A 24,242-nucleotide genomic window follows, 5' to 3' on the forward strand; every position below is an offset into this window, starting at 1 on the left:
TCCTGTTGTTTTCTGTCTTAATACAGCCATTGTACAACAAAGTGTTATATGTAGTACCTGCCAGATGTCTTCTGGTAGAACTTCATTTATTCTTATAAAATTCAGCTTGTAGTTGCCCCTTACATAGAAAGTGGTTTGATTCATACATGCACATACACATACAAAACAGTTACAAAAATAGTAATATGAGGTTCAACACATGTTATGTAAATATGCATTCAAGAATAAAGATCTTCAACTGCATATATATATATATATATATATATATATATATATGTATATATATATATATACCCTGCCTATTTTAAGAAGGGCTTACCAATATTCTAATTACAACCTAAACTGAATGCTAAATTTTAAATAAAAATATAATAACTTTTTACATCTTATTTGGCCCCCAAGTGTTCTAATTGGCATGGACGACTAGGAGAAGGTAATATTTGAAAGAACTCAACAATGATTACTTTTGTTAAAAGAAAAAAAAAAAAAAAAAAAAAAAAAAAAAAAAAAATGCAGCTTCCTCTTTTGGTCCTGTGTGTTAGGATTTGTGAATGAGAAAAGAGGGGAGAAAATGTTACAACCCAAAGTTCCTTTCCACAAAGTAGATCTAAAGATGTAGGTAATTCTTGTACAACTTCATTCCAACTTAAGCTTTAGCCCCTGAAGCTGTGAAAGGCCACAGCTGCCAGTAGTAACAGTATGGAAGGCAGAAGAGCACTGGAACCACAAGTCATTCCTTCATGTTTCATAGTGTACACAATTTGGTCTGGGTACTCGCATTCTTCTGAAAAAATACATAAATAAAAAATAAAAAGAATTTATCAATAAATAAGAGAGAAAAAAATTAATCAATCAATACATTGTCTCATGTCTCTCTTGTAGAAGACCCACAGTCTTCAGGTAAATGGCAATGGCTTTAGGGCAGGACCATAAGTCACTCAGGAAAGATGTGTTGTCATCTAGGGATTGTTAGCGTGGTACATTGTAGTATGAGGTTTTCTGTGTCCTCTGTGTGGTGGTTGTATCTGGGGGCATTTGAATCTATGGCCAGGCGTATTCTGTATTGGTAATGTCTTAATGTTGGATGGTGCCCTGATGGTAGGATTGCCAGTGTGATTCTTGTCAGGTGTGGGATTTTTATTTTTTTTTATTTTGGGGGTGGCTTATGTATAGGTTGTTATTGTTGGAGTATCGAGTTTTGTCTGTCTTGAAGGGCTTGCTTAGTGATATGAGTGTGTGTGTGTTTTTTTTTGTGGCATAGGTGGTATGTTGTTATAAATGCTTGAATAGCATGCAGCTGGTGTAGTTTTTCTTGTACTGCTTGTGAAATACAGTAAATAGTGTGTGATGATTAGAGTTCATGTATAGAATTATGTTCCCATTATTTTCTTGTGGTATTGTATTGAGAGGACTTGGGGTTTAAATGCAGGTCTCCAGTTAGGGTGGTTTTTGTGCATTTTGTTATTACTCAAGTGCTTCATTTTGTAAAGTTTGTAAATTGTTTGTGTTCATCTTGCTACTTGTATGGAACCATGCTGTGGATGTGTAGTTGAGGGTGGTTCTTATGAACTGCTTGTAGTTAATAAAGTTTCATTCTATTGCCCAAAGTCAATGCTTCTGATGGATTTATGTAGGTTTGTTTTCTTGTTGATTTTTGCTGTCAGGTCATCGATGTATGGGATGGGAGTCATACAAGTATCAAATATGAGGACTATGGTTTTAGAATCCTTTTCCAATGGAGGGATTTGGTCATTTGATTTATAGTCCCCATCTGGGGTATTGGCTACATGTTATTGTGGGGTTTAAAGCTGCTCAGTAGTATACAGCTGATACATTAGGGTTTATATGGGGCATCCCTACGGACCAGAGCCACACATCATTTTGTCTGTGGTAGAGGAAATCTCTATTCATAGAGAAATTATAATACTTCATTATGCTGTCCCCCCCACTCTTGTTACTGTACTGTACCACTTCTATGAATATTCATTTTCTCATTTTGCCAAAGCCTGTGGTGGGGGAAAAGAATACTACTACTAAGTATGTCCACTTAAGTCGTAAAAGGCAACAAAAACTGGATGGGGATAGGACTTAGGACTAGGCAAAAAAAAAAAAAAAAAAAGTATGAGAGGGTCTGGCAGGAGTTTTCCAACCAGAGCCCTAAGGTTCGGGCCTTTTAATGTGGATGAATGTAGCACAGATGAGAGTAAAAGGGAAGAGATAGGCAGTATGTTTGTGAGAAGATGGATGTTAGCATTGAGTGAAACAAGTTGAAAGGGAGGGGTGAGTTTGAGTTTGGGAATGTAGTTGAGAGGGTCTCAGGAGTGAAGAGAGGACAAGGGAGAGAAGGGGTGGCTATACTAGTAAGTGAAGAGATATGTTTTTGTAGGTGCATATGGGCCTGGTAGTGAGAAGAATGTAGACAAAATGGAGGCTTTTTGGACAGATTTAAATGAATACATAGAGGGCTTAGGGTGAAATGTCAATGTAGTGGTATTGGGAGACCTTAATGCTAGGGTAGGAAAGGAACCAATTGATGGAGTGGTTGGGAAGTGTGGAGTTCCAGGGAAAAATTGTAGTGGAGAATTGATCGTGGAGATGTGTCTACAAAGAGTTGATGATAGCAAATACAGTGTTTAGGAAGAAAGTCAAACATAAGTACACATGGGAGAGGGTGATGGATGGATGGGTAGTAGATAGGGTGGTAACCAGGAGTATAGTAGGAAGAGTTAAGGATGTTTAGGAAGAAAGTCAAACATAAGTACACATGGGAGAGGGTGATGGATGGATGGGTAGTAGATAGGGTGGTAACCAGGAGTATAGTAGGAAGAGTTAAGGATGTACATGCTCCAAGGGGAAACAGTGGGGGAATATCAGATAATTCTTTGGTGGAAAATAAGTTAGGAGTGGAGGATAGATGGAGAAAGAGGAAAAGAACAGAAAGTATGGAGGTGCTTAAAGTAAACTGATTAAATGAGAAAAAAAAAGGAGTGCAAGAAGAAGCTGAGAGAGGAGTGGGAGGGAGTGAAGGAAAGAGTAGAAATAGGAGTGGAGGAGGAATGGGGATGGTTCAAGGAGGGAGTCACAAGATAGTGTGTGGAACAAATACAGAAAATAGAATGAATGGTAGTGAGTGGTGGGATGAGGAAGCAAAGAAGGTTGTAGAGGAGAAGCAAGTATTCACAGATTGGTTACAAAATAGTATGAGGGAATTATATGAGAGGTACAAAGAAAAGAAAAGAGAAGTAAAGCATAAGATAAAGGAGAGCAGATGTGAAATGGGGTAAGAGTACGAAAGAAATTTGTTAAAGTAATAAAAAGATGTTTTGGAAAGAAATTAAGAGAGGAAGAGGAGGTGAATTAAGTAGGGAAGAAAAGGTAAAAGGTGCAGATGGAGAGATGAATATGGAAGAGACGGCAATAAGAGGAAGATGAGCACAGTATTTTAGAGAGTTGCTAAATGTGAAGGAGGATAGGGAGGGAAAGGTAGTTGTAGTGGGTAGCACTAAGAAAATGACAGTAATGAGTAAGGAAAATGGAGGAGAAATAAAGAAAGATGAGGTGAGGGCAATTGTTAAGATGATGAGAGCAGGTAAGGCACCTGGGTTGGATGGGTGTTATGCAGAATGTCTAAAAAAGAATGTATAGTGATGGTGGACTGGCTGGTGAGGTTATTTAATGTTTGCTTAAGATAGGATACAGTGCTGGAGGACTGGAGGAGTGCCTGTATAGTTCCACTTTACAAGGGAAAAGGGGACAAGTATGAGTGTAGTAGTTTCTGAGGGATCAGTTTGTTAAGTGTAGTTGGAAAGGCTTATAGGAGTGTTTTGATTGAAAGGATTAGGAGAGGAACAGAGGGAGTAATTGGTGAAGAACAGTGTGGGTTTAGGACAGGTAGGGGTTGCATGGATCAGATTTTTGTGGTAAAATATGTGAGAAAGGTTTAGGAAAAGGTAAGGATGTTTTTTGGGCCTTTATGGATTTCGAAAAGGCATATGACAGGGTAGACAGGAAGGCACTGTGGTAGGTATTGCAGATAGGAGGAAAGCTATTAAGAGCAGTCAAAAGTTTTTACAAGAGTAGTAGAGCGTGTGTTAGAATCAGATATGGAGAGAATGAGTGGTATGAGGTAAAGGTGGGATTTTGCCAGGGATGTGTTATGTCACCTTGGCTGTTCAATTTATACATTGATGGGGTGGTGCAAGAGGTAAATGCAAGGGTAATGGGTTGGGGATTCGAGATGGTTAAAGGAAACGGAGAAAAGTGGGAGATAAGCCAGCTATTGTTTGCTGATGACATTGCATTTGTGGCAGGATCAGAGGAGGGATTGAGGAAGTTGGTGACAGAGTTTGGGAAAGTGTGAGAAAGAAGGAAGTTGAAGATAAATGTAGGTAAAAGTAAGGTGATGAGATGTACAAGGGGAGAAAGTGGAAGTAGACTGGAAGTGAGTATTAAGGGAGAGAGACTGGAGGAAGTGGATAGTTTTAGATACTTGGGTACAAATGTGGTGGGAAAGTGAGGAGTGGAGGTGGAGGTAGAATGTAGATTGAGAGAAGCAAATAAATGCTTTGGGGGATTAAGATGTGTAATGAAAGGTAGACATATGGGAATGGATGCTAAGACGAGATTGTATGAAGGGGTGACTGTGAGACATGGAACATAAGAGAGGAAGAGTTTAAATGTGTTTATGATGAAATGTCTGAGAAGTATGCTAGGAGTTACAAGGTTAGATAGAGTGAGAAAAGAGGAGGTGAGGAGAGCAGTGATGGAAAAAGAGATGAGAGATAAGGTTGATGAAAGAGTATTGAGATGGTTTGGACACATGGAAAGACTGAGTGAAGAAATATTAGTGAAAGAAGAGTGGAAGGCAGAGGTGGATGGAATGAATATAAAGGGAAGACTGAGGATGAGATGGATGGAGTGAAAGGAGTGTTGAGCAAGGAAAGGAGAAGACACAAGATGGGGGTGAGCGAAGACTGGCTGTGTATGGATGATACTGTGATGCATGTGAGTGGGTGGGGGATAGGGGGGGTTTAGAGAGTGATTTTGTGTGAATGATATTTTGATGCACCTGGAAGGGAAATCTCTGCATTTTAAATTTTTATGCATGAGGAGATGGAGAGGGGGGATTGCCGATTGAATGAAGCAGCCTTGCTGTAGATGTGCTGTGTCTTGTTTCTGACCCAGGGTGATAGAAGAGATTCAGAGATGACCCATCATCCAGGAGGAGCCATGATAGAGGGAGGTAGGGGTAGTCAATGGGAGTGGAATGGGTGGGGATGAAATGAGTGGGAGTGGAACTATGCCTTTTGATTTTGGCTACCTCCCTTGTAAGGGGGAAAAAGCCCTTGGTATATGTATATTTTTGGTTGTTATTTATCAGATATGTAACATTTCTGTTTAATTGTTTTATATGCTTTTTCTTGCTCTGTTGTGTTTTTTCTTTGAATTACAGAACAACTTTTTTCTTTAAGGAAGCTACCTATAGTGTTTATTTGAGGTTTATTTATCAATTCATTTATTTCTATTATTATTATTATTATTTGTAGCCTTTGGGAATGTGTTTTTTACGTTTCTTCTGGATGGTAGTTACTCTTTTATTTACTGCTTTATCTAGGGATGTGTGCTGGTCTATCTCAAAGTATTCTGTTTCTGTGTATCTTCTAAGTACTCTTCTCAGTTTGCTCTTAAATGTTTTCTTAAATGTGTTTTGTATTTTCTTCTTCATTTCAATAGTAACCTTTATTAGGAAGTGACCAGATGAAAGATTGTGAATGGTTTTCCATGTTTGTTTTTGCAGGTAGGTTGAGCACGTTGTTATGTCAGGGGATGTTAGTTGTTGTTTTGGAGAGACTATCAATTAGGGTTGTTGCTAGAGTTGATTATGTTTAGATTGAATAGTTGTTCAAGTATTTTGTATCCTCTTTGACCTGCAGTTTGTGTGTTGAGCCGTATTGGATGATGTGCTTTCCGATTACCTGCCAGTATGTGGTTTGCTAACAAGTTGAATGGTTGAACTTGAGGGATGAAGCATCATGGGGTTGGTGTAGATGGTGGGATGTTTGTGATTAGTGTAGGCTGTTTTCTTTATTTGTGTTTGGATTGTAATTATTTAAGTTATGGTGTCTGTGAATGATTGTTATCTTGTTTTGTTTGAGAAGAATATACTGTTGTGTACTGGTGATACGGGTCTAAATTTGTGTTTCGTATTGTCTTCTCTTAATAAAACACACTAATGAAATGACAAGAGTAAGGGTTCTGAAGCATATTCTAAGTAATTTGGTTGACTAATGTGGGATTATTGACTGATAACACTACCATTCACATTATTTTGATCCCTGTCCATAAGGGGAGTGTTGAGAGGATATGGAGCAGCTTTTTTGGGTTTGATAAGGTGTGCATAAAGGAACAGCTCTATAACTAACAGGGAGTCAAGACTGAAAAAAGATGGAGATTTTCTTGGTTAAATCTATATAACTTGCATTTTACAGTTTGAATTCACTCAATAAGTTTACTATTTGAGCTGAGCAGAATAGCATTGCATTGGCTAGAATGATATCTCAATGCAATGGAAAGTTTGAGAGTATGTTTGGTTCAGGAAAGCCTTTGATCAAGCCACCCCTTCACTGAGGAGAGCCACTGTAGGCAAGCCCTTCCTTACTTAATTATTGTATATATTTATTGTATATGTATCTCCTTTATTGTATATGTAACACTTCTTTTTATACATGAGTACTTAATATCAACATATATTTATTGTAAATGTCTTGTACAAGTAAGCCTATGTAGTCATTACATTATATAAGTCCCCTATACATAATTATATAACCGATTATATATACGTCATTATTATTTTTTATTTTATTTTAAGTATGGCAGGAAGTAATCTGTCACAAGCGAATGCTTGGGGCATCATGACGCGCCTCTGCCCTATTTCCTGATACATTGTTGCCAGGCGGGAAAACAATTAGGCAAAACAATACATACAAACATCTTTAGGTATATACATAAGAATATACAGAAACAAGAGAACAATTACATATACTGAGGAATATGCATGCAAAATGGTTGAGGGTAACATATATTTAATACCTTAATGCTATGAGACGTGCAATTGGCATAGACGCATATGCCTGTAGCGTACACCTAATGACGTACATACATACATACATATACCAAGGCTTTTTCCCCCTTACAAGGGAGGTAGCCAAAAAGGAAAAGGCATAATTGGTTATATAATTATGTATAGGGCACTTATATAATGTAATGACTACATAGGCTTACTTATACAAAACATTTACAATAAATATATGTTGATATTAAGTACTCATGTATAAAAAGAAGTGTTACATATACAATAAAGGAGATACATATACAATAAATATATACAATAATTAAGTAAGGAAGGGCTTGCCTACACCACCACAGTGAAGAGGTCAACATCATATGAAGGAGACAGGACACTGGACCTACCATCTGTACATGAATATCCCGCACGCAGAGAAGTGACACTCAGGTAGATGTTTTTGCAAGATGACATGTTGCCTTTGCAGAGACCATAATAATCAAAGTCTGTGGGCCCATCCTTGCAGTTTGTATTGTCTGTGCCTTCTATGGGATTCATGTCAGTTTGACTGGCACATACACGAATGCTGCTGTTGCCAAACTGTTGGGAAAGGAAGACAATTTAAGATCTTGAACAGCATGGGGTTTCCCACCCCGCCTCAAGGGGATGGGGGACACAAAAATTTAAAATGTTATACCACATAGGAAGATTACTGGATTCTGGGTTAGTCGAGTCAGACTTGGTTAAGTAAGGTCATATCAGGTCAGCTTAGGATGGGCTTGGTCACAAATTACAAGAAAAATTTGAAAATAACTTTTATATTTCTATCATCCATTCATATTTCAGTCCTATACATATTACAAAAAGAAACCCAAATTCCAAGGGTTGCTGCAGTGGCCTCTGACAGGGCAATTGTGTTCTTCACTTTTGTGCATTTTGTAATTATGCTCTCAGGGCTGAAGAATTTTCTCAGATTCTAGTCAGAATAAAGGTCTTTCATATGATGAAATTACTCAGCTGGTTTATCATGAAGACTTTACCCCTTAACCTAGAAAGGAGTTCTTCCTGCTTTGGGTTGTTTAGAGTTTGACACAGGGTACTTACCACCAGCTTAAGGTTATTGGTTGTGTTAAAGTTGTATGAGTTGATGGCCATGTAGGTTGTCCGGTTCGGAGACAAATAGCTCTTGTATTCATGGCCTGATTCCCCGCCATTAGGATCCTTGCATGACGGGTAGATGAACATCGATGGCACTAAGTAGAAGAAAATAGAATGCAGTCAACCCTCTTTGAAAACAAAACTGGGCACAGTTAGCTCTTGAAAGAAAATGGGAGGTGGTCTTTGAGAAGAAAATGGGATGCAGTTAGTCCTTGAGAACACAAGGTGCAGTTACCCCATGAGAAGGAAACTTTGTGGAACTCTGGTTCTTGGATCAGACCCAGTTCCTGAGGCACATCACTTTGTCTTGAAGGTAAACCAGGGAATTCCGAAACATTGGCAAACATCAGAAATTTATTAGGCAATCTCAACAATAAAAGGAAATTTAACACTTGTAATAAAAGAAGCAAAAATGAATCCCACATAGCCTTCAACCTCTTTTACCAGAACAAATGTGAAAGCCAATAGCAATGGAAGAGTTAGTGGATATGGAATTTTTTTCACTATAAAAATAAATAAATAAATAATCCAGAGCAAATAAATGGATCATAAATAGTAATGAAAGGATTGAAAATTGTTCTTATATTCAGAAGGTTTAACCTTTTTACCTTGGCACATTCTTTTAGCCACCTCTTTGGCCATCTTCTCAGGCTTGCCAGTGTACAAAGATACATTGAAGAAGTCTTTGTCTGCGTCAACCAGGAAATCAATGTAGCTGCCCTTATTGTGACCCATCATAAGGATGTAAACATCTGCAATGGGAAGGAAAAGTTCAATGAAAGGAATAGTAGAGGGGATGGGGGGAAAGAATGAGAATGAGAGAGAGGAGAAGAACAACAGCAATGTTTCCTGGAGTATTACTGACTGGAAGCTCTCTATTCTATATACCAAGGCCTTTTCCCCCTTACCAGGGAGGTAGCCAAGTCTAAAGGCATATATCCAGTCCCACACACTCCACTCCTATCTATCACCCTCTCCTCCCTCACAATTCAGCTCCTCATGTATGATATGTTATAACTTTATCTCACCCACCACCCTGGGTCAAAGGCAATGTAGCAGGGCACAACACATCCACAGCAAGGCCGCTTCACTTAATCAGTGATCACCCCTCCATCCCCTCATGCATGAAAAGAGAAGACAGGGAGAAATCCCTTCAGGCTGTGTCGAAATATCAATCACCCATAACCACTCTCTAACCCTACCCCTAATTCCCTATCTCTCCCTTCCTTACATCACGGCATCATCTATACACAGGAATTCTCCACTCACCCCTATCTTCTGTCTTCTCCTTTCCTTGCTCAACACCCTTTACATCCCATCCATCCATCTCATCCTCAGTCATTACCTCAAGTTCACTTCATCCACCTCTGCCTTCCACACCTCTTTTACTAATATTTCTTCATTTATTCTTTCCATGTGTCCCAACCATCCCAGTACTCTTTCATCAACCCTATCTGCCACTAAAGCAATATTTTGGTTAGCTACACAGACTAGTAACTTTAAATTTTGCCCATTTTTTGGCTAGTCTGCAATTTTGGGTAGGATAGTGGACTACTATTAATTTCAATCCCTGCTTCTCAGATATTTTGTCTCAAACACATTCAAATTTTTCCTCTCTGCCTATCTCAAATTCCAAGTCTGCCCTATACAGTGCTGTCAGCACAATCATCCCTTCATATAATCTCTTCTTTGCATCCATTCCCAAATGCCTATTTCTCATTACACATTTTAGTCCCCCCAAGGCATTTACTTGCTTCTCATTGGAAACTCAACCTTACACTATTTAGCAGAAGTTCCATGGGAATCCCCACAGGTGTCTCCTGAGTCAGAGAGAGGGTAGAGAATAGCTGCATGAAAGAGGAAGAGTTGTGAAAGTAAGGAAAGATAGAATAGGAAGAAATATGTGGAATAATATGGAAAGTAAAAAGAAATTTCATGAAAAGTAGTGGTATTTTATATTTTTGTATTATTCTCCCTTCAGCACCATCTTAGGGACACTGTATCTGAATATATTACATTGAGGATGGCCCCATAGGCTGGAACTCAGTCCCAAGATAGCCAGTGTTTTTGTCTTTGAGGGCAACAAGTTTGAACGAGATGAGGTACCCCTGCACACGTACCTCTGTATGTGTCCCTGAAGATCTTAAACACTTCCTTCAACCCGTACCGGTCATCAGGATCCGATCCGACATACCATAAGACGACCTGCGCATTCGCCAAGGCAGTTTCCGGATTCTCTCTCAGTCCATTGTAGAAAAAATCGTAGTAATCTCCCAGGTCGTAGATCACATCCATGATTCCCAACTCAGAGCTTCCAGAAGCTGAAGTGGTAAAGAACTTAGTAAGACCATGAACAAGAACAAGAAAAAATTGTCATCTGCAGGACCACCCTCAGTCTCTCTATCCCCTGGATAAAGAGCCTCTGTACCTCATTACAGTGCCTTTGCTGTCCACCAATGCAGAGGGATTTGGAGCCCACAAAAGTGCAAATCTAACAACTGACCAGCTACTTCCCAGGGATTGGACCCTGGATTTCTGTGTCCAAAGAGGGAATGTTACCCATGGCTCCAAGCAAGCTTGCCTTAAGGTGTATTTTTACCTTATTGCAATATGTAGAAATAGACCTACACTCATGACTATGTGACTCTGTGTGTGTGTGTGTGTTTCACCTTGATCTTGATCATGTGCTGGAAATGCAATCAATTATTACCCTCCTTAACTCTGGGCAACACTGTGAACTTATGCATGTACTCACATGCACAACATCTCATCATTTAGGAGGGACAGTAACAACTTGCAGTATCTGTGTATATCTCAATTTGCTTGCCACTGGCTGGGATAAACATATATCCTCATTTTTTTACTTTCCATATCATTGTATTAATACAATTCTATTGCAAAAAAGGTAATGACAAGTGGATATAGATAAAATACTCTCCAGTTTTTTTGTTTTTTGTTTTGTTTTTTTGGGGGGAGGGATGAAGCAGAGTAGCCACTCTATTGTATCCTATCTTTGTCGATGAAATACAGCAACCAGGATTTTACGCCTTACTCATAGTATCCGTGAAGTTGCATCCCCAGTCGGCGACATTGGAGAAAGTGTTCATTTGTTCTCTCCACCTTTTAGTCTTGCTATCAAGGATGCCCATTCGGGAGCGGTGCTCTCCCACGCCCAACACCTGGCCCATGTGCCTGCAAGAGATAGTGAAAATGAAAATCAAAGTGCACATCCCAAAAGCCCCACTGCAAGACTGCCAGCTTGTTCCCTGGGGGATGATACAGTGGGTCTCACCATAGTGGGTTAATTGGAGGCAGAGAGGGTAAATGCCAACACTTAATGAGTCAGGGTTCCAAATATACCTCAGGAACCACTTACTGATGAAATAACATGGTTTATTATTTACATGGCAACAGCTGTATTGTTGTTCTTAAATGGTGACATGGTCTTGAGTTAACAGGGAAAAATTGTTTCCTGAAAATACTATACTAACCTCATTTCAGTCAACACCAAACTTTTCTCCTGACAAAGCTAAATTAACCTTCTTCCTGACAACACCTATGCTTTTTAAACTAATTTTAGAATGGGTTATCATAGGATGCAAGTAAGGATGGGGGAGCCATACTTAAGCTGGCATATGCCGATTGTGATGGTATTGTACCATTATGTATAATATATGTACTGCATTGTAGTATTGTAGTTATTGTATTGTATTATACTTGCAAGTTGTTCAACTGTGTTCGTGTTTTTCCATTGCATGATTGTCATAGATTTTGTTGTATATTGATTTTATTATTGCCATTGTATTACTTAATTATAATTCCATGTGCCTTCGTAATGAGAACCAAGTGAATTGTGTATGTGTCCTACGTCAACTCAAGGATTGGTGTCCCAGTTGATATTCCTCCTCCTTATATGTATTTGTTATTGTGGTGCTTTGGCACATTTTGGATATAATACATGTTCATTTGTGGTGATTCATGTGCTTTTATTTAACCACCCTATAACAAGATGATGTGGATACATTGGAGGAGAAACTAGATGTGCATAACTGAAAATTTCATAGAACATGGAAAAAGTGTGGGACTGGAAAACAATGAACAGAAAACAAAGCTTTTGAAGATGGCTAGAGGAAATCAACAGAATGAAGAAGTCCTGATAGGAAATATGATTAGTAAAAGTGTTGAAAATTTAAATTATTTGGGCATATTCTTAATGTAAAAAAATCATATGAATGAGGAAATTGGAGAATGGAGATGGATGTGCATGCCTTAGACTCAATCATAAAAAGCAGAAATATATCACATCATACGAAAGTAAGAGTACGCAATATTATCATAAAACTGATGGGTTTTAACTAATTAAAGAAAAAAAATTGAAGTCTTCAAAAACCCAGTGGGGCTACTATGGAAGATATTTGTTCCAGTGTATGATACAGAAGATGGGTGGAGAGGAAGACATAACAGATTAGAGAAATGGCAGGGCAAATATTCATACAGAACAATGTAAAAGGTAGAAGAATGAGATGGGCAGCCATGTGGCTAGAATGAATGATGGGAGAAAACCTGAAGTGTTGACTGGAAATGTTACTGGCAAAAGACCACCGTGGAGCCCAAGATATATATGGAATGATGGCATAACACATGACATCAAAGAGTATGTAAAGAACCCAGCAGAATGGCAGGAAATTGCCACTGATTGAAGGATGTGGAGAGGCTTAGTAAAGATAACCATGGGGCTTCGGGCTCAAATGCCACAGGAGTGAGTGACTGATGCTGGACAACACTTGTCTAACCTTGTCCATCCCCTGACAACACTTACGCGATAAACTCCCTCTGGAACTTGCCCTTGATGACACCTTCCTCGTGGCCGTAAACCATGACCAGGTCGATGTTTGACTGACAAGGAACATCCTCACTGAACATTTCACACTGGTCGAAGTCATAATAGTCGTAGTTATCTGTGAAAGGTTGTTATAACTAATATTACCCTTGTCATTATCATCATGATCATTATTACTGTTATTATCATTTGTCTTTTTTCATTTAGCAGTTGTAGTTATCCATAGTAAGTTGTTATTGTTATCACTGTTGTCATTTTTCCTCTTCTCAATCTACTCATTTTGAGTGGCAGAAAATTACCCAAGTAATACATCTTGAGATTGTGGTAGTGATCTGGATTTTTTATTTATTAAAATGAGCTACTTTGGCAGAAGTTTGTGTTAATTATCTAGTAAGGCACCTTTGAATCATCCCTAGACATAGATGTACAATAACGTAATGTCAGAGTCCTCACAGACAGTAGTGTTTATGTGTGAATGACAACCTACTCATTTAACACCCTTCATAGACAGTCAGACAAAACTCATAATACATAATCTCAAGCACTCATCTGCCTGTGGCCCTGATAACATAAGCAACATCCACCTAAAATGCATTGGACCACAAGGTATACACACATTCACAAACATTGCAAACTACAGCTATTCACACAACACTATACCCGCCATCTGGAAGCATGGTAAAATAATCACCATTCCAAAACCGAACAAAGACCCAACAACCCCAACATTGCACCGCCCAATCACACTTCTCTGCACCCCCTCTAAAATCATTGAATGCCTAATACTTAAACTTGTCACACCACATATTCCCCTTGCTGACTCACAACACGGTTTTAGGCCACTACACTCCACAAACACTCTTCTGATAAACCTCACACAAAGAATTTTAGATGGCATCAATTCAGATAGGCCCCACCACAGAACACTTCTCATAACATTAGACATTAGTAAAGCTTTTGATGCTATCCCCTGCCACAACCTAACAAATAAAATATATAACACAGACATGCACAATAACACCAAAAGATGGCTGGCCAATTATCTGGCAGGTAGGAATGCTTACGTGTCATATAATGGCCAATCATCGCACATCAGAAACGTTAAGAATGGAGTACCACAGGGCTCAGTTCTATCCCCCACACTATTTAATCTATACATGCATGACTTACCCACACCAGACACCTCAGAAATACAAATCTCTTCCTACACAGATGACATAACAATCACATGCACACATCATAACACAGACAAAGCTGCAGAAATAATCCAGCCATACCTTGATACACTCAACACATGGTTCATCACAAACAGACTCAAAATAGCTCCAACCAAATCTACAGCAACACTTCTCACCAACTGGACAATAGAACACAAATACATACCTCATCTCTACATCAACAACACTCTAATACCACATACAAACACACCGAAAATTCTTGGTGTAACATACGATACATCCATGTCTTTCAAACAACACATCAAACATAAAAAACAAATGCACACCTAGACTTAATGCACTTAAGTCAATCACTGGAACGACATTTGGACAAAACCAAGAAACTAATATAAAAATGTACAAACAATGCATATGCTCAGTGATGAATTATGCGAGTCCTGCTTGGGCTCCTAATCTCAGTGAGACACACCACAACACCCTTCAAATCATACAAAACAAAGCCCTAAAAACAATTACAGGCTGCACAAATACAACACCTACAGACCATTTACACCATGAAACAAAAGTCCTCAAAGTCAAGGACCACCTCGACATGAGAGGCACACAAACACTTGCCGCAGCCACCACAAACACATCACACCCGCTACACTACATAGCAGAACACCCACACATACCAAGAAACATTAAAACAACACCCAAAGACCTTTATTACACACAAATACTCTCTTCTCTTCCTCTACAACCACCAAATACCAGCCTCCGGAAACATATTCATAATCATATCACTCACCGCTCCATTAACACACTGAAAGACAACACACTGCTGCATGCCAGACCCCCTGATATCCACCCTTCTGAATCCTCTCTCCCACAAAAGGACAGAGTCCACTTGGCCAGACTGCGGTGCGGCCACCACCCAGCACTTCTAAGCTACCAGAAGAGGCTGGATGACCGCATTGTGAACAGCTGCCCAGGATGTAACACTTCACCCCATACCATACAACACATAATGGAAGACTGCATTATACACAATCATGCACGCAAACAACACAACATACACTCTATAAAGGATTTGTGGGAAAACCCAGTTTTGGCTGTGGCATTCCTTGGGGAGACGGGACTGCTCGGACAGACACGCTAGGGAACGACAACAACAACAACAACAACTTCCATGCATTTAACCTATGATATGAAGCCTCTTTGTGTGGGTCCACTTACCGACAAAACTGGTGAAGGCATTCCATCCCATATCCCGAATTATCTCAAAAGTTTCTTTGACCTTCATCCAACTGTTTTTTTTAATGTAGCTCCGATTGTAGATCATGGTGTAAGCAAACATTGAGTGAAGAATCTGGGGATAAAACAATGGAACTATTCATGGCATCTGGAAGATCATAAAAACATAAGGATCAGGGAAATAATGTTAGTACAGCTAGGTAAAACTGTCTATTCTGTCTATATACCAAAGGCTTTTTCCCCTTTACCAGGAAGGTAGTCAAGTCAAAAGGCATATACCCACTCCTACCCAGTCCATTCCCATCCACCACCCTTTCCTCTCTTCTTAGTTCCTCATGGATAGTGGGTCATCCCTGTATCCCACCCATTGCCCTAAGTCAAAAGTAATGCAGCAAGACAGCGCATCCACAGCAAGGTCACTTCACTTAATTGGTAATCCCACTTCCCCATCCCCTTATATGGAAAAAGAGAAGACAGTTATCCCTTCAAGCTGCATCAATATCTCGTTCACACATAACCACTCCCTAACCCTCCTCCCTAGCCCCCACCCACTCCCTTCCTTGCATCACAGTATCATCTATACACAGCCATTCTCCACTCACCCCTATCTTCTGCCTTCTCCCTTCCTTCCTCAACAGACATTCCTCTCTTGTTCAACACCTCTTTCACCCATCCATCCATCTCATCCTTGGTCATCCCCTCAAGTTCACTCCATCCACTTCTGCCTTCCACACTTATTTTACTAATATTTCTTCACTCATTCTTTCCATGTGTCCAAATAATTCCAATAATCTTTCATCAGCCCTATCTACCATCTCCTTTTCCACCCCACCTCTCCTCCTCACCTCTTCGTTTCTCACTATCCAACCTAGTAACCCTTACCATACTTCTCAGACATTTCATCTCAAGCACATTCAAACTTTTCTCCTCAACCTTTCTCAGATTCAAAGTCTCTGCCCCATACTGTGCATCCATTCCCTAATGCCTAGTTCTTGTTACATTTTTGTAGTCCCCCAAGGCCTTTACCATACTTGTTTCTCTCTATCTACAATCTACCTCCAACTTCACTCGTCCCATTTCTGCCACATGATACCCCAAATACCTGAAGTTCTCCACTTCTTCCAGTTTTTTCCCCTTAAACTTACTTCCAACTCACTGCCATCCTCTACCCTTGTATACCTCATCACCTTACTTTTATCAATATTTACCTTCAACTTTCTCCTATTGCATACCTTACCAAACTCCATCACTAACTGCCTTAGTTCCTCCTCTGACCCTGGCATAAACACAGTGTTTTGAGCAAACAACAACTGGCTCACCTCCCACGTTTCTCTATTTTCTTTAACCATTTCCAAGCCCCTACCCATTACCCTCACATTTACCTCACACACTACCCCATCCATGTACACAATGAACAGCCATGGCATGACACATCCCTGACACAGCCCCACCTTTAACTCAAACCACTTGCTCTCTCCATTTCTAATTTTAGCACAGGCTCAACTACTCTCATAAAAACTTCTGACTGCCCTTAATATCTTTCCCCCAATCCCATATATCTGCAAAATTTCCCACGGTGCCTTCCTGTCTGCCCTATCATAAGCCTTTTCTAAATCTATATGGGCCAAAAAACATCCTTACCTTTTCCTAAAGCTTTCTCACATATCTGTCTTACTACAAAAATCTGATTCATGCAATCTCTACCTTTCCTAAACCCACACTGTTCCTCACCAATTACTACCTCTGTTCCTCTACTAATCATCTCAGTTAAAACCTTGTCATAAGCCTTCCCAACTAAACTCGACATACTGATCCCTCTAAAACTATTACACTCACACTTGTCCCCTTTTCCCTTGTAAAGCAGAACTATACATGCACTCCCCAAGTCCTCCGGCACTCTACCCTCCCTTAGACACACATTAAACAACATCACCAGCCAGTCCCTTATTACTGTCCCTCCTTTCTTCAGACCCTCTGCATGACACACATCTAACCTAGGTGCCTTACCTGCTCTCATCATTTCCAAAACTACTTGCACCTCATTATTTCTTATATCTCCTCCATTTTCCTTACCCATGACTATCATTTTCTTAGCACCTCCTATTGCTACCACTATTCCCTCCCTATTCTCCTCCACATTTAAAAGCTCCCTAAAATACTTTACCCATCTTCCCCATACCACCTCCTCTTTTGTTATTATCTCTCCATTTGTGCCTTTTACCTTTTCTTCTCTACTTGACTCCCTTCCCCTTCTTATTATTTCCTTCCAAAACATATTTTTATTACTTTTAGAGTCTTCTTTCATAAAACAACCCTAGATATTACTTATCACAAAGTTTTACCACTACTGCAGTTTTTATGTTGGCCTCTGAGCACAATATATATATATATATATATATATATATATATATATATATATATATATATATATATATATATATATATATATATATATATATATATGATACATTCAACACTTCAAATGTCATAACTTTTCATATTTTGTTAGTTGAAGACACTGTCTTTCACCCAACAATTTCACCTCAATTTTGCCTCACAATTCTGCCCAATAATTTTACCTCACAATCTCGCCTAACGATATCACCTCTCAATTTTGACTAAAGATTTCACCTCACAATTTCACTTTGTAATTTTGCCAAACAATTTTGTATGACAGCAATACCCATGGATAGGACTTAAGCTCCAATTCTATCTGGGCAGGTAATAGCTGTTGTTGATTACAAGTCCAACATGTATTTACCTAGTTGTATTCTACGGGAAGGGGAGCTATGCTCGTGGTGCCCCGTTTTCATATCTCGTTTTATCTAAACTATTTTTAAATTCATGTATTGTTTTTGCACACACCACTTTCTCATCTAACTTGTTCCAACTGTCTATTACTCTGTGGATCCAAGACACACGCACACACACATACCGGTCGAAGTGACAGCGAAGCCGAAGTTTGGAACTCCAAGAATTCTTCAAGTTTCGTCGACCACAACAAGGGAGTACCTTTGTTGTATTAGTAGGGAAGGGGAAAGCTCATGGTGTAGTGGGAAGGTGACGAAAAAGGAGAAAGGGAGGGATTACTGAGGGAAATGGAAGGAAATGAGAAGGAGACGAACAGGCTCCCCCGGACGTCAGAAAAATGTCAACAAGAGGGCTGCAGACGATGCAGGTGAAGTAAAAAATATCAGTAAAGGCACTAAAATTAGAAATATAGATAAGAACAACACAATAGAAAGTGGAAATAATCATTTCCATGGATTTCATGAGGGAGGGGATGCCAACCTCCCCTCATTAGCAAGTCTAGAGGAAAAACTAGAGAAAATGATCGAACACTGGGAGGTTAGGTTCAGCCAACTTACACGGATTATGCAAAGAGTTGATAAATTGGAAGAACTAAAGAAGGAGAAACAAAACCTAACTAAAGAAATAAAAGAATTAAAAAGACAGGTAAAAGAAGTAAAAGATGAGAATGAGGAATTAAAGAAGAAGAATAAAGAGTCCATAGCAAAAGAAGTATAGGGTTGGAAAAAAGTCCAATAGAAGAACAAAATTTATTTAGAGATATAGTGACACAACAGATGAAAGAACAAACTAAGGACACAGTTATTAAAGTGATGAGAGAGAAGGAGAATATAGTAAGAGATATAGCAGACAAAAAGAAATGTATAATATTATTTGCAGTAGCGTCATCTAAACTCGTTACTAAAAACACATGAAACAAATGAATGACGCTTTCGGATGTAGAGAGAGCGCGGAAGACAGCCCGGCGTGAGCGGGTCGGATCGGTCAGTCGAGTACAGTTACTAGAAGCACGCCAGTTGGGTAGCACTTGCCGACTAGAACGGATCAGTAGCAGTATATCGCCAATCTAAAGAACTTATACTTAACTACTTAAACTTTGACACATAAGACGCCGGTAAGACAATCCGAAGACAGGTACGTAAGACATTGTTGACAATTATGACTAAACAGACACTTACACTTTTGCGTACCGGCTTTCCGCGATTGCTCCTACCGGCCCCTACCTCTTCTATGGGACCTGTGCCTACCGTAATTGGTAACTATCGTTAATATATATTTCCTAATCCTATTCATATTATGCGGGAACGATCCTGCAATATTAGGGATGGAAGAAAAGCATAATCCAAATAGGACTACAAAAGTAAAAGAGGAGAAGAAAAAGGTAAACAAGTTATTAGATGTAGTTCAAGAGGAACAAGAAACAGGGAAAGAAATTGAAGAAATTTATAGAATAGGGAAATACAATACAGATAAGGCCAGACCAGTTAAGGTTAAATTCAGATCACAAACGACGGCAGAGAATATATTAGCAAAAACAGGGAAACTAGCAAAAAGTGATCAGTATAAACAGGTATGGATAAAAAGAGATGAATAAAGAGGAAAGAGAGGAGAAAACAAAAAGACTAGAAGCTAAGGAAAAAAACGAGAAAAGGACAGAGTCAGACAAAGAGAAATTCTATTGGAGAGTAGTGGATATGAAAGTGAGGAAATGGTTCATAGCAGAGAAAAACAGAAGGGAAACAGAAAACACGATGGAAGTAGCAGAAAATTAAAAGTGTCTTACACAAATATAGATGGCTTAATAACAGGCTTGAACAAACTGAATGATTACCTGAAGGAAAAAGAATCAGACATAATGGTAATTGTAGAGACAAAATTGAAAGGTCTACTACCACCCAACAGTGTAGGGCATGGTGCATATAATTGTTTGATTAGAAACAGAGGTAAAACAAGGGGGTGGAGTTATGTTCCTGACTAGGAACGATAGAATTGTGAGGAATGTCACATATGGAAAGAATAGAGTAGAGATGATTATGATGGAAGTGGAGGACAAGGATGGGAAGAGCAGGAAGTTTTTAGTAAATTATGTGCCTCCTAAAACAGCTTCATGGGAAGAGAGAGAACACAAAAATATGTTAGAAGACACAAGAATAACACTAAATAAGAATGGAAGATGGAGGAAGAATAGTTATAATGGGTGATTTTAATTGTAAAGAAATCTACTGGGGAGAGAAGACAATGAAGGGTGGAGATGACCTATGGGGAAATATACTACTTGATATGATTATAGAACATACAATGACGCAATAGATACAAGAGAATACTAGGTATAGAAATAAGGAAGAATCATCGTGACTAGACCTAATAATAACAACAGAACCCGATATAGTGTACAAGATTGAATATAAGACACCAATAAGTAAAAGTGACCACATATTGGTTGAACTGGAACTAAATGAGGAAAAATATGTGGAAAAAATGAACAATATAGAAAGGGAAGATTGATGTATGGAAAAACAAATTTTTATAAAATAAGATAATTCTTTCAAAAAGCAGACTGGGAAAGGATACACAAGGAGAAAACAACAGTAGAAGAGAAATGGAATATTTTGACAAAAATTTATAAAGGAGTGGAAAAGTATGTTCCAAGACAAAAACAAGAAAAAGGATATGTAAAGTGTTGGTACAACAAAAGATGTAGGGAGTTAAAAGACAAAAGAGATAAAGCTTGGATAAAATGGAAAAAAGACAAAAGACCTGAAAAATGGAAAATATATACTAGTTATAGAAATCAATATGTACAAGTGAGCAGAGAAGAAAAGAGAAAATATGAAAAAGATGTCATAGAAAAATGTAAAAGATCAACCAACACTATTTTACAGATTTGTAAACAACAAACTTAAAAACAAACAAGAATAAGAGAAACTATGACAAGGAGGAGTTGAATACACAGAGGAAATAGAAATGGCAGAAATTATGAACAAGCATTTTAAATCAGTGTTTATGAGGGAGAACATACAACTTAGAGATGCCAAGTGGGAAGAGAAAGTCCCCCCTATGAAAGAGATAAGTAACAAGGAAAGAAATAATGAATCACTTGAGTAATCTCGATGTCAGGAAATCGCATGGACCAGATGAAATGGCAAACTGGATTTTGAGAGAATGCAGGAATGAACTAACAGACAAAATACATAATCTAATAAGCAGTTCATTGAAAGAAGGAAAAGTTCCAGAAGATTGGAAAAGAGCAAATATAGTAACAATATATAAAGGGGGAAACAAGGAAGACCCTACTACCTATAGACCAGTCTCTCTTACAAGTATGACAGCTAAAATGTGAGAAAGAATTATCAAAATTAGATGGGCATGGCATTTGGAAAAAAATAACATACTAAATCCAAGGCAGTTTGGATTTAGACAAGGACAATCATGCATCACAAACTTGATGTGTTTCTCTTCAAGACTAATAGATGTAATGGATTTCTAGACCTGAAAAAAGCTTTTGATAAGGTGCCACATAAGAAATTGCTAAAGAAATTAGAAACTGCAGGAGGAATACAGGGCAAACTGCTGAAGTTGATGGAAGACTTCTTGCATGAAAGAAAAATGAGTGGTGATAAGAGACAAACATTCTAATTGGGATGAAGTGATTAGTGGAGTTCCACAAGGAACAGTTCTGGCCCCAATAATGTTTGCTATATATATTAATGATATGGATAAAGGAATTGAAAGTTATATGTGCTTCTTCGCAGACGATGCAAAAATGTTGAAAAAAAAGTGAACACTGAAGAAGATTGTGAGTCACTGTAGAGTGGTCTCAATAAAGTATGGGAATGGAGTAGGAAGTAGGAGATGAAATTCAAGATTAAGAAGTGTAGTATAATGGAATTTAGAAGAAGCAAAAAATTAATAGTGGTATCATATACATTGGGAGAAGAAGAAATTAAAAAAGTGGAAAATGAGAAGGACCTAGGAGTCCTTATTATAAATAATATGTCACCTGAGAAACATATAAACAAAGTTTTTGGAGAAACTTATAATTTAATAAGATCAACCAAAGTGGCATTTACATACCTGGACAAAGAAATGGTGAAGAAAGTAGTAGTCACTTTGATAAGACCAAGATTGGAGTATGCAGTGACGACATGGTCACCAAGTACAAAAAAAAAATGTATAACAAAACTTGAAAGAATACAAAGAGCAATTACGAAATTGGCACCAATGCTCTCAGAACTATCATATGAGGAGAGACTGGCAAAACTTGAGCTACAGACATTAGAGCAAAGAAGAGAGAGAGGAGACTTGATAACTATTTATAGAATCATGAAAGGTATAGAAATTATTGATAGAGAGGATCTAATAAAATGGGATGGTAGAGATACAAGAGGACACTGAAAGAAAATAAAAAAAGACAATTATAGAAGAGACAAGAAAAAGAACATCTTTTACCGTAGGATAATAGATGCTTGGAACAAGTTAGATGAAAATGTAGTTTGTGCAAAAAACAATACACAAATTTAAAAACAGTCTAGATAAAACAAGATATGAAGAAGGGACACCACAAACATACCTCCCCTTCCCGTAAAATACAACTAGGCAAAGACAACTAGGTAAATACACACACCAGTAAAAACTGAAAAATTACAAACACTGGCAAGCAAGATTCATAACCTACTTGTGTTTTCATTGAAGGAAAGTACCACAAGACTGGAAAAATACTAATGAAGTACCAATCCATAAAGAAGGAAAGAAGGAGAAATCACTGAGCTTCAGACAGATGTCCCTGACTATTATTATAGTAAAATTGTGTGAATGAATTGAGAGATGGGTGGATTTAATGACTTGAAGGAAAAGAACATTTTGGCGCCAGTACATAGTGCATATCATCATCATCATCAATTGGGAGCATATGCAAGGGGGCTCATTATTTTGTTTCCATGGTATCACCAGTCCTCATGGTCTCTCTCATCAATGCCCCATGCAGGCACCCTCCTAACCTGGGGTCCAAATGGTCTCATCTTCCTATGCAGTTACTCAAAACTGTGATCAGGACCTATAATGACTCTGCAAAAAGAATATCATCAGCAGATACAAGATCATTGACCTTAGTGTTGCCAATACATGCTTTGCAACAACAATGATCTACAACTCCGTCTTATACCCAATCCATGCATGTGTTGAAAAGTGTTGAAAATTAATAGGTAAGAAGCTGGACATGCCTCCTCATACTTTTTAGCACTCTGTCCCAGAATATAAGGATGAACAGACAGCAGACAATAACACATGCAACCTGTGGATCATGGCCTCACCTCAAGCTTTCATGAACTCCACATTGATGTTGTAGATGCCAGCTGCTTTTCTTCGCCTTTTTGCTCAATAAGTGTTTTGCATTATGAGTAAGATTTGGGAACAAATTGGGCTCATTTAGCTACCTAAGAGTAGGATGTCAGGATGGAGGGCATTTGAGTCACTTAACTGTTAGAACTGGTACCTGTAATGCTCCTGATCTGGAGTTATGAGTAGAAAATAAACTCCAACTCAAAAAATAAATAAATAAATAAGAATAATGGTCAAACCCTCAAAAAGGCCATTGGTGAAGTATTAAGTGGAAAGTGAGACACTTCAAAGAGCAAAGGCGGAAAAGGATATGGGAGAATTGGTCATGGATAACCTGTCCTCTAACAAATGTTGCAAGGTTGTGGGCAAGATATGCAGATTGGTGACAAACATGAAAACAGACCTTAACTACAAAGACAAAGAGGTGGAAAAAAATCAAAGAATGGCTTACTCACCCTAGATTAAGAATATGCAGCTGTGATGGGGTCCTCACAAAAAGTGGCAGATATAAACAACACTGAGAGAATACAAAGACCAATGACCAAATTTGTTTCCAGCCTTGTAGATAAGCCACACGAGGACTAAAAGTATCAGACCTGCCATCATTGAAAGAAATAGG

At 38.6% G+C, this 24,242-nt stretch overlaps 1 protein-coding gene across 2 annotated transcripts in view; it reads right to left on the bottom strand.

Annotated features, from left to right (window-relative positions):
- Positions 1 to 481: 481 nt before the first annotated feature.
- Positions 482 to 24,242, bottom strand: part of LOC143019940 (uncharacterized) — an 82,368-nt gene continuing 58,607 nt past the window's right edge. Inside the window, exons 10-17 of one of the 2 annotated variants that reach the window (XM_076175933.1) lie at positions 15,458 to 15,590; positions 13,041 to 13,179; positions 11,274 to 11,413; positions 10,342 to 10,542; positions 8,830 to 8,973; positions 8,168 to 8,316; positions 7,471 to 7,663; positions 482 to 781 (exon numbers count right to left, since the gene is read on the bottom strand). In XM_076175933.1, coding sequence (XP_076032048.1) covers positions 654 to 781; positions 7,471 to 7,663; positions 8,168 to 8,316; positions 8,830 to 8,973; positions 10,342 to 10,542; positions 11,274 to 11,413; positions 13,041 to 13,179; positions 15,458 to 15,590 — 1,227 coding nt within the window. In that variant the 3' untranslated portion in view covers positions 482 to 653. Of the gene's footprint in view, positions 785 to 7,470; positions 7,664 to 8,167; positions 8,317 to 8,829; positions 8,974 to 10,341; positions 10,543 to 11,273; positions 11,414 to 13,040; positions 13,180 to 15,457; positions 15,591 to 24,242 lie in introns of both variants that reach the window. The other variant, XM_076175932.1, reaches the window with a different exon arrangement.

The sequence above is a fragment of the Oratosquilla oratoria genome, chromosome 38 (assembly GCF_046742065.1).
Source record: "Oratosquilla oratoria isolate Oo_2021 chromosome 38, ASM4674206v1, whole genome shotgun sequence".
In the NCBI taxonomy this organism is placed as follows: domain Eukaryota; kingdom Metazoa; phylum Arthropoda; class Malacostraca; order Stomatopoda; family Squillidae; genus Oratosquilla; species Oratosquilla oratoria.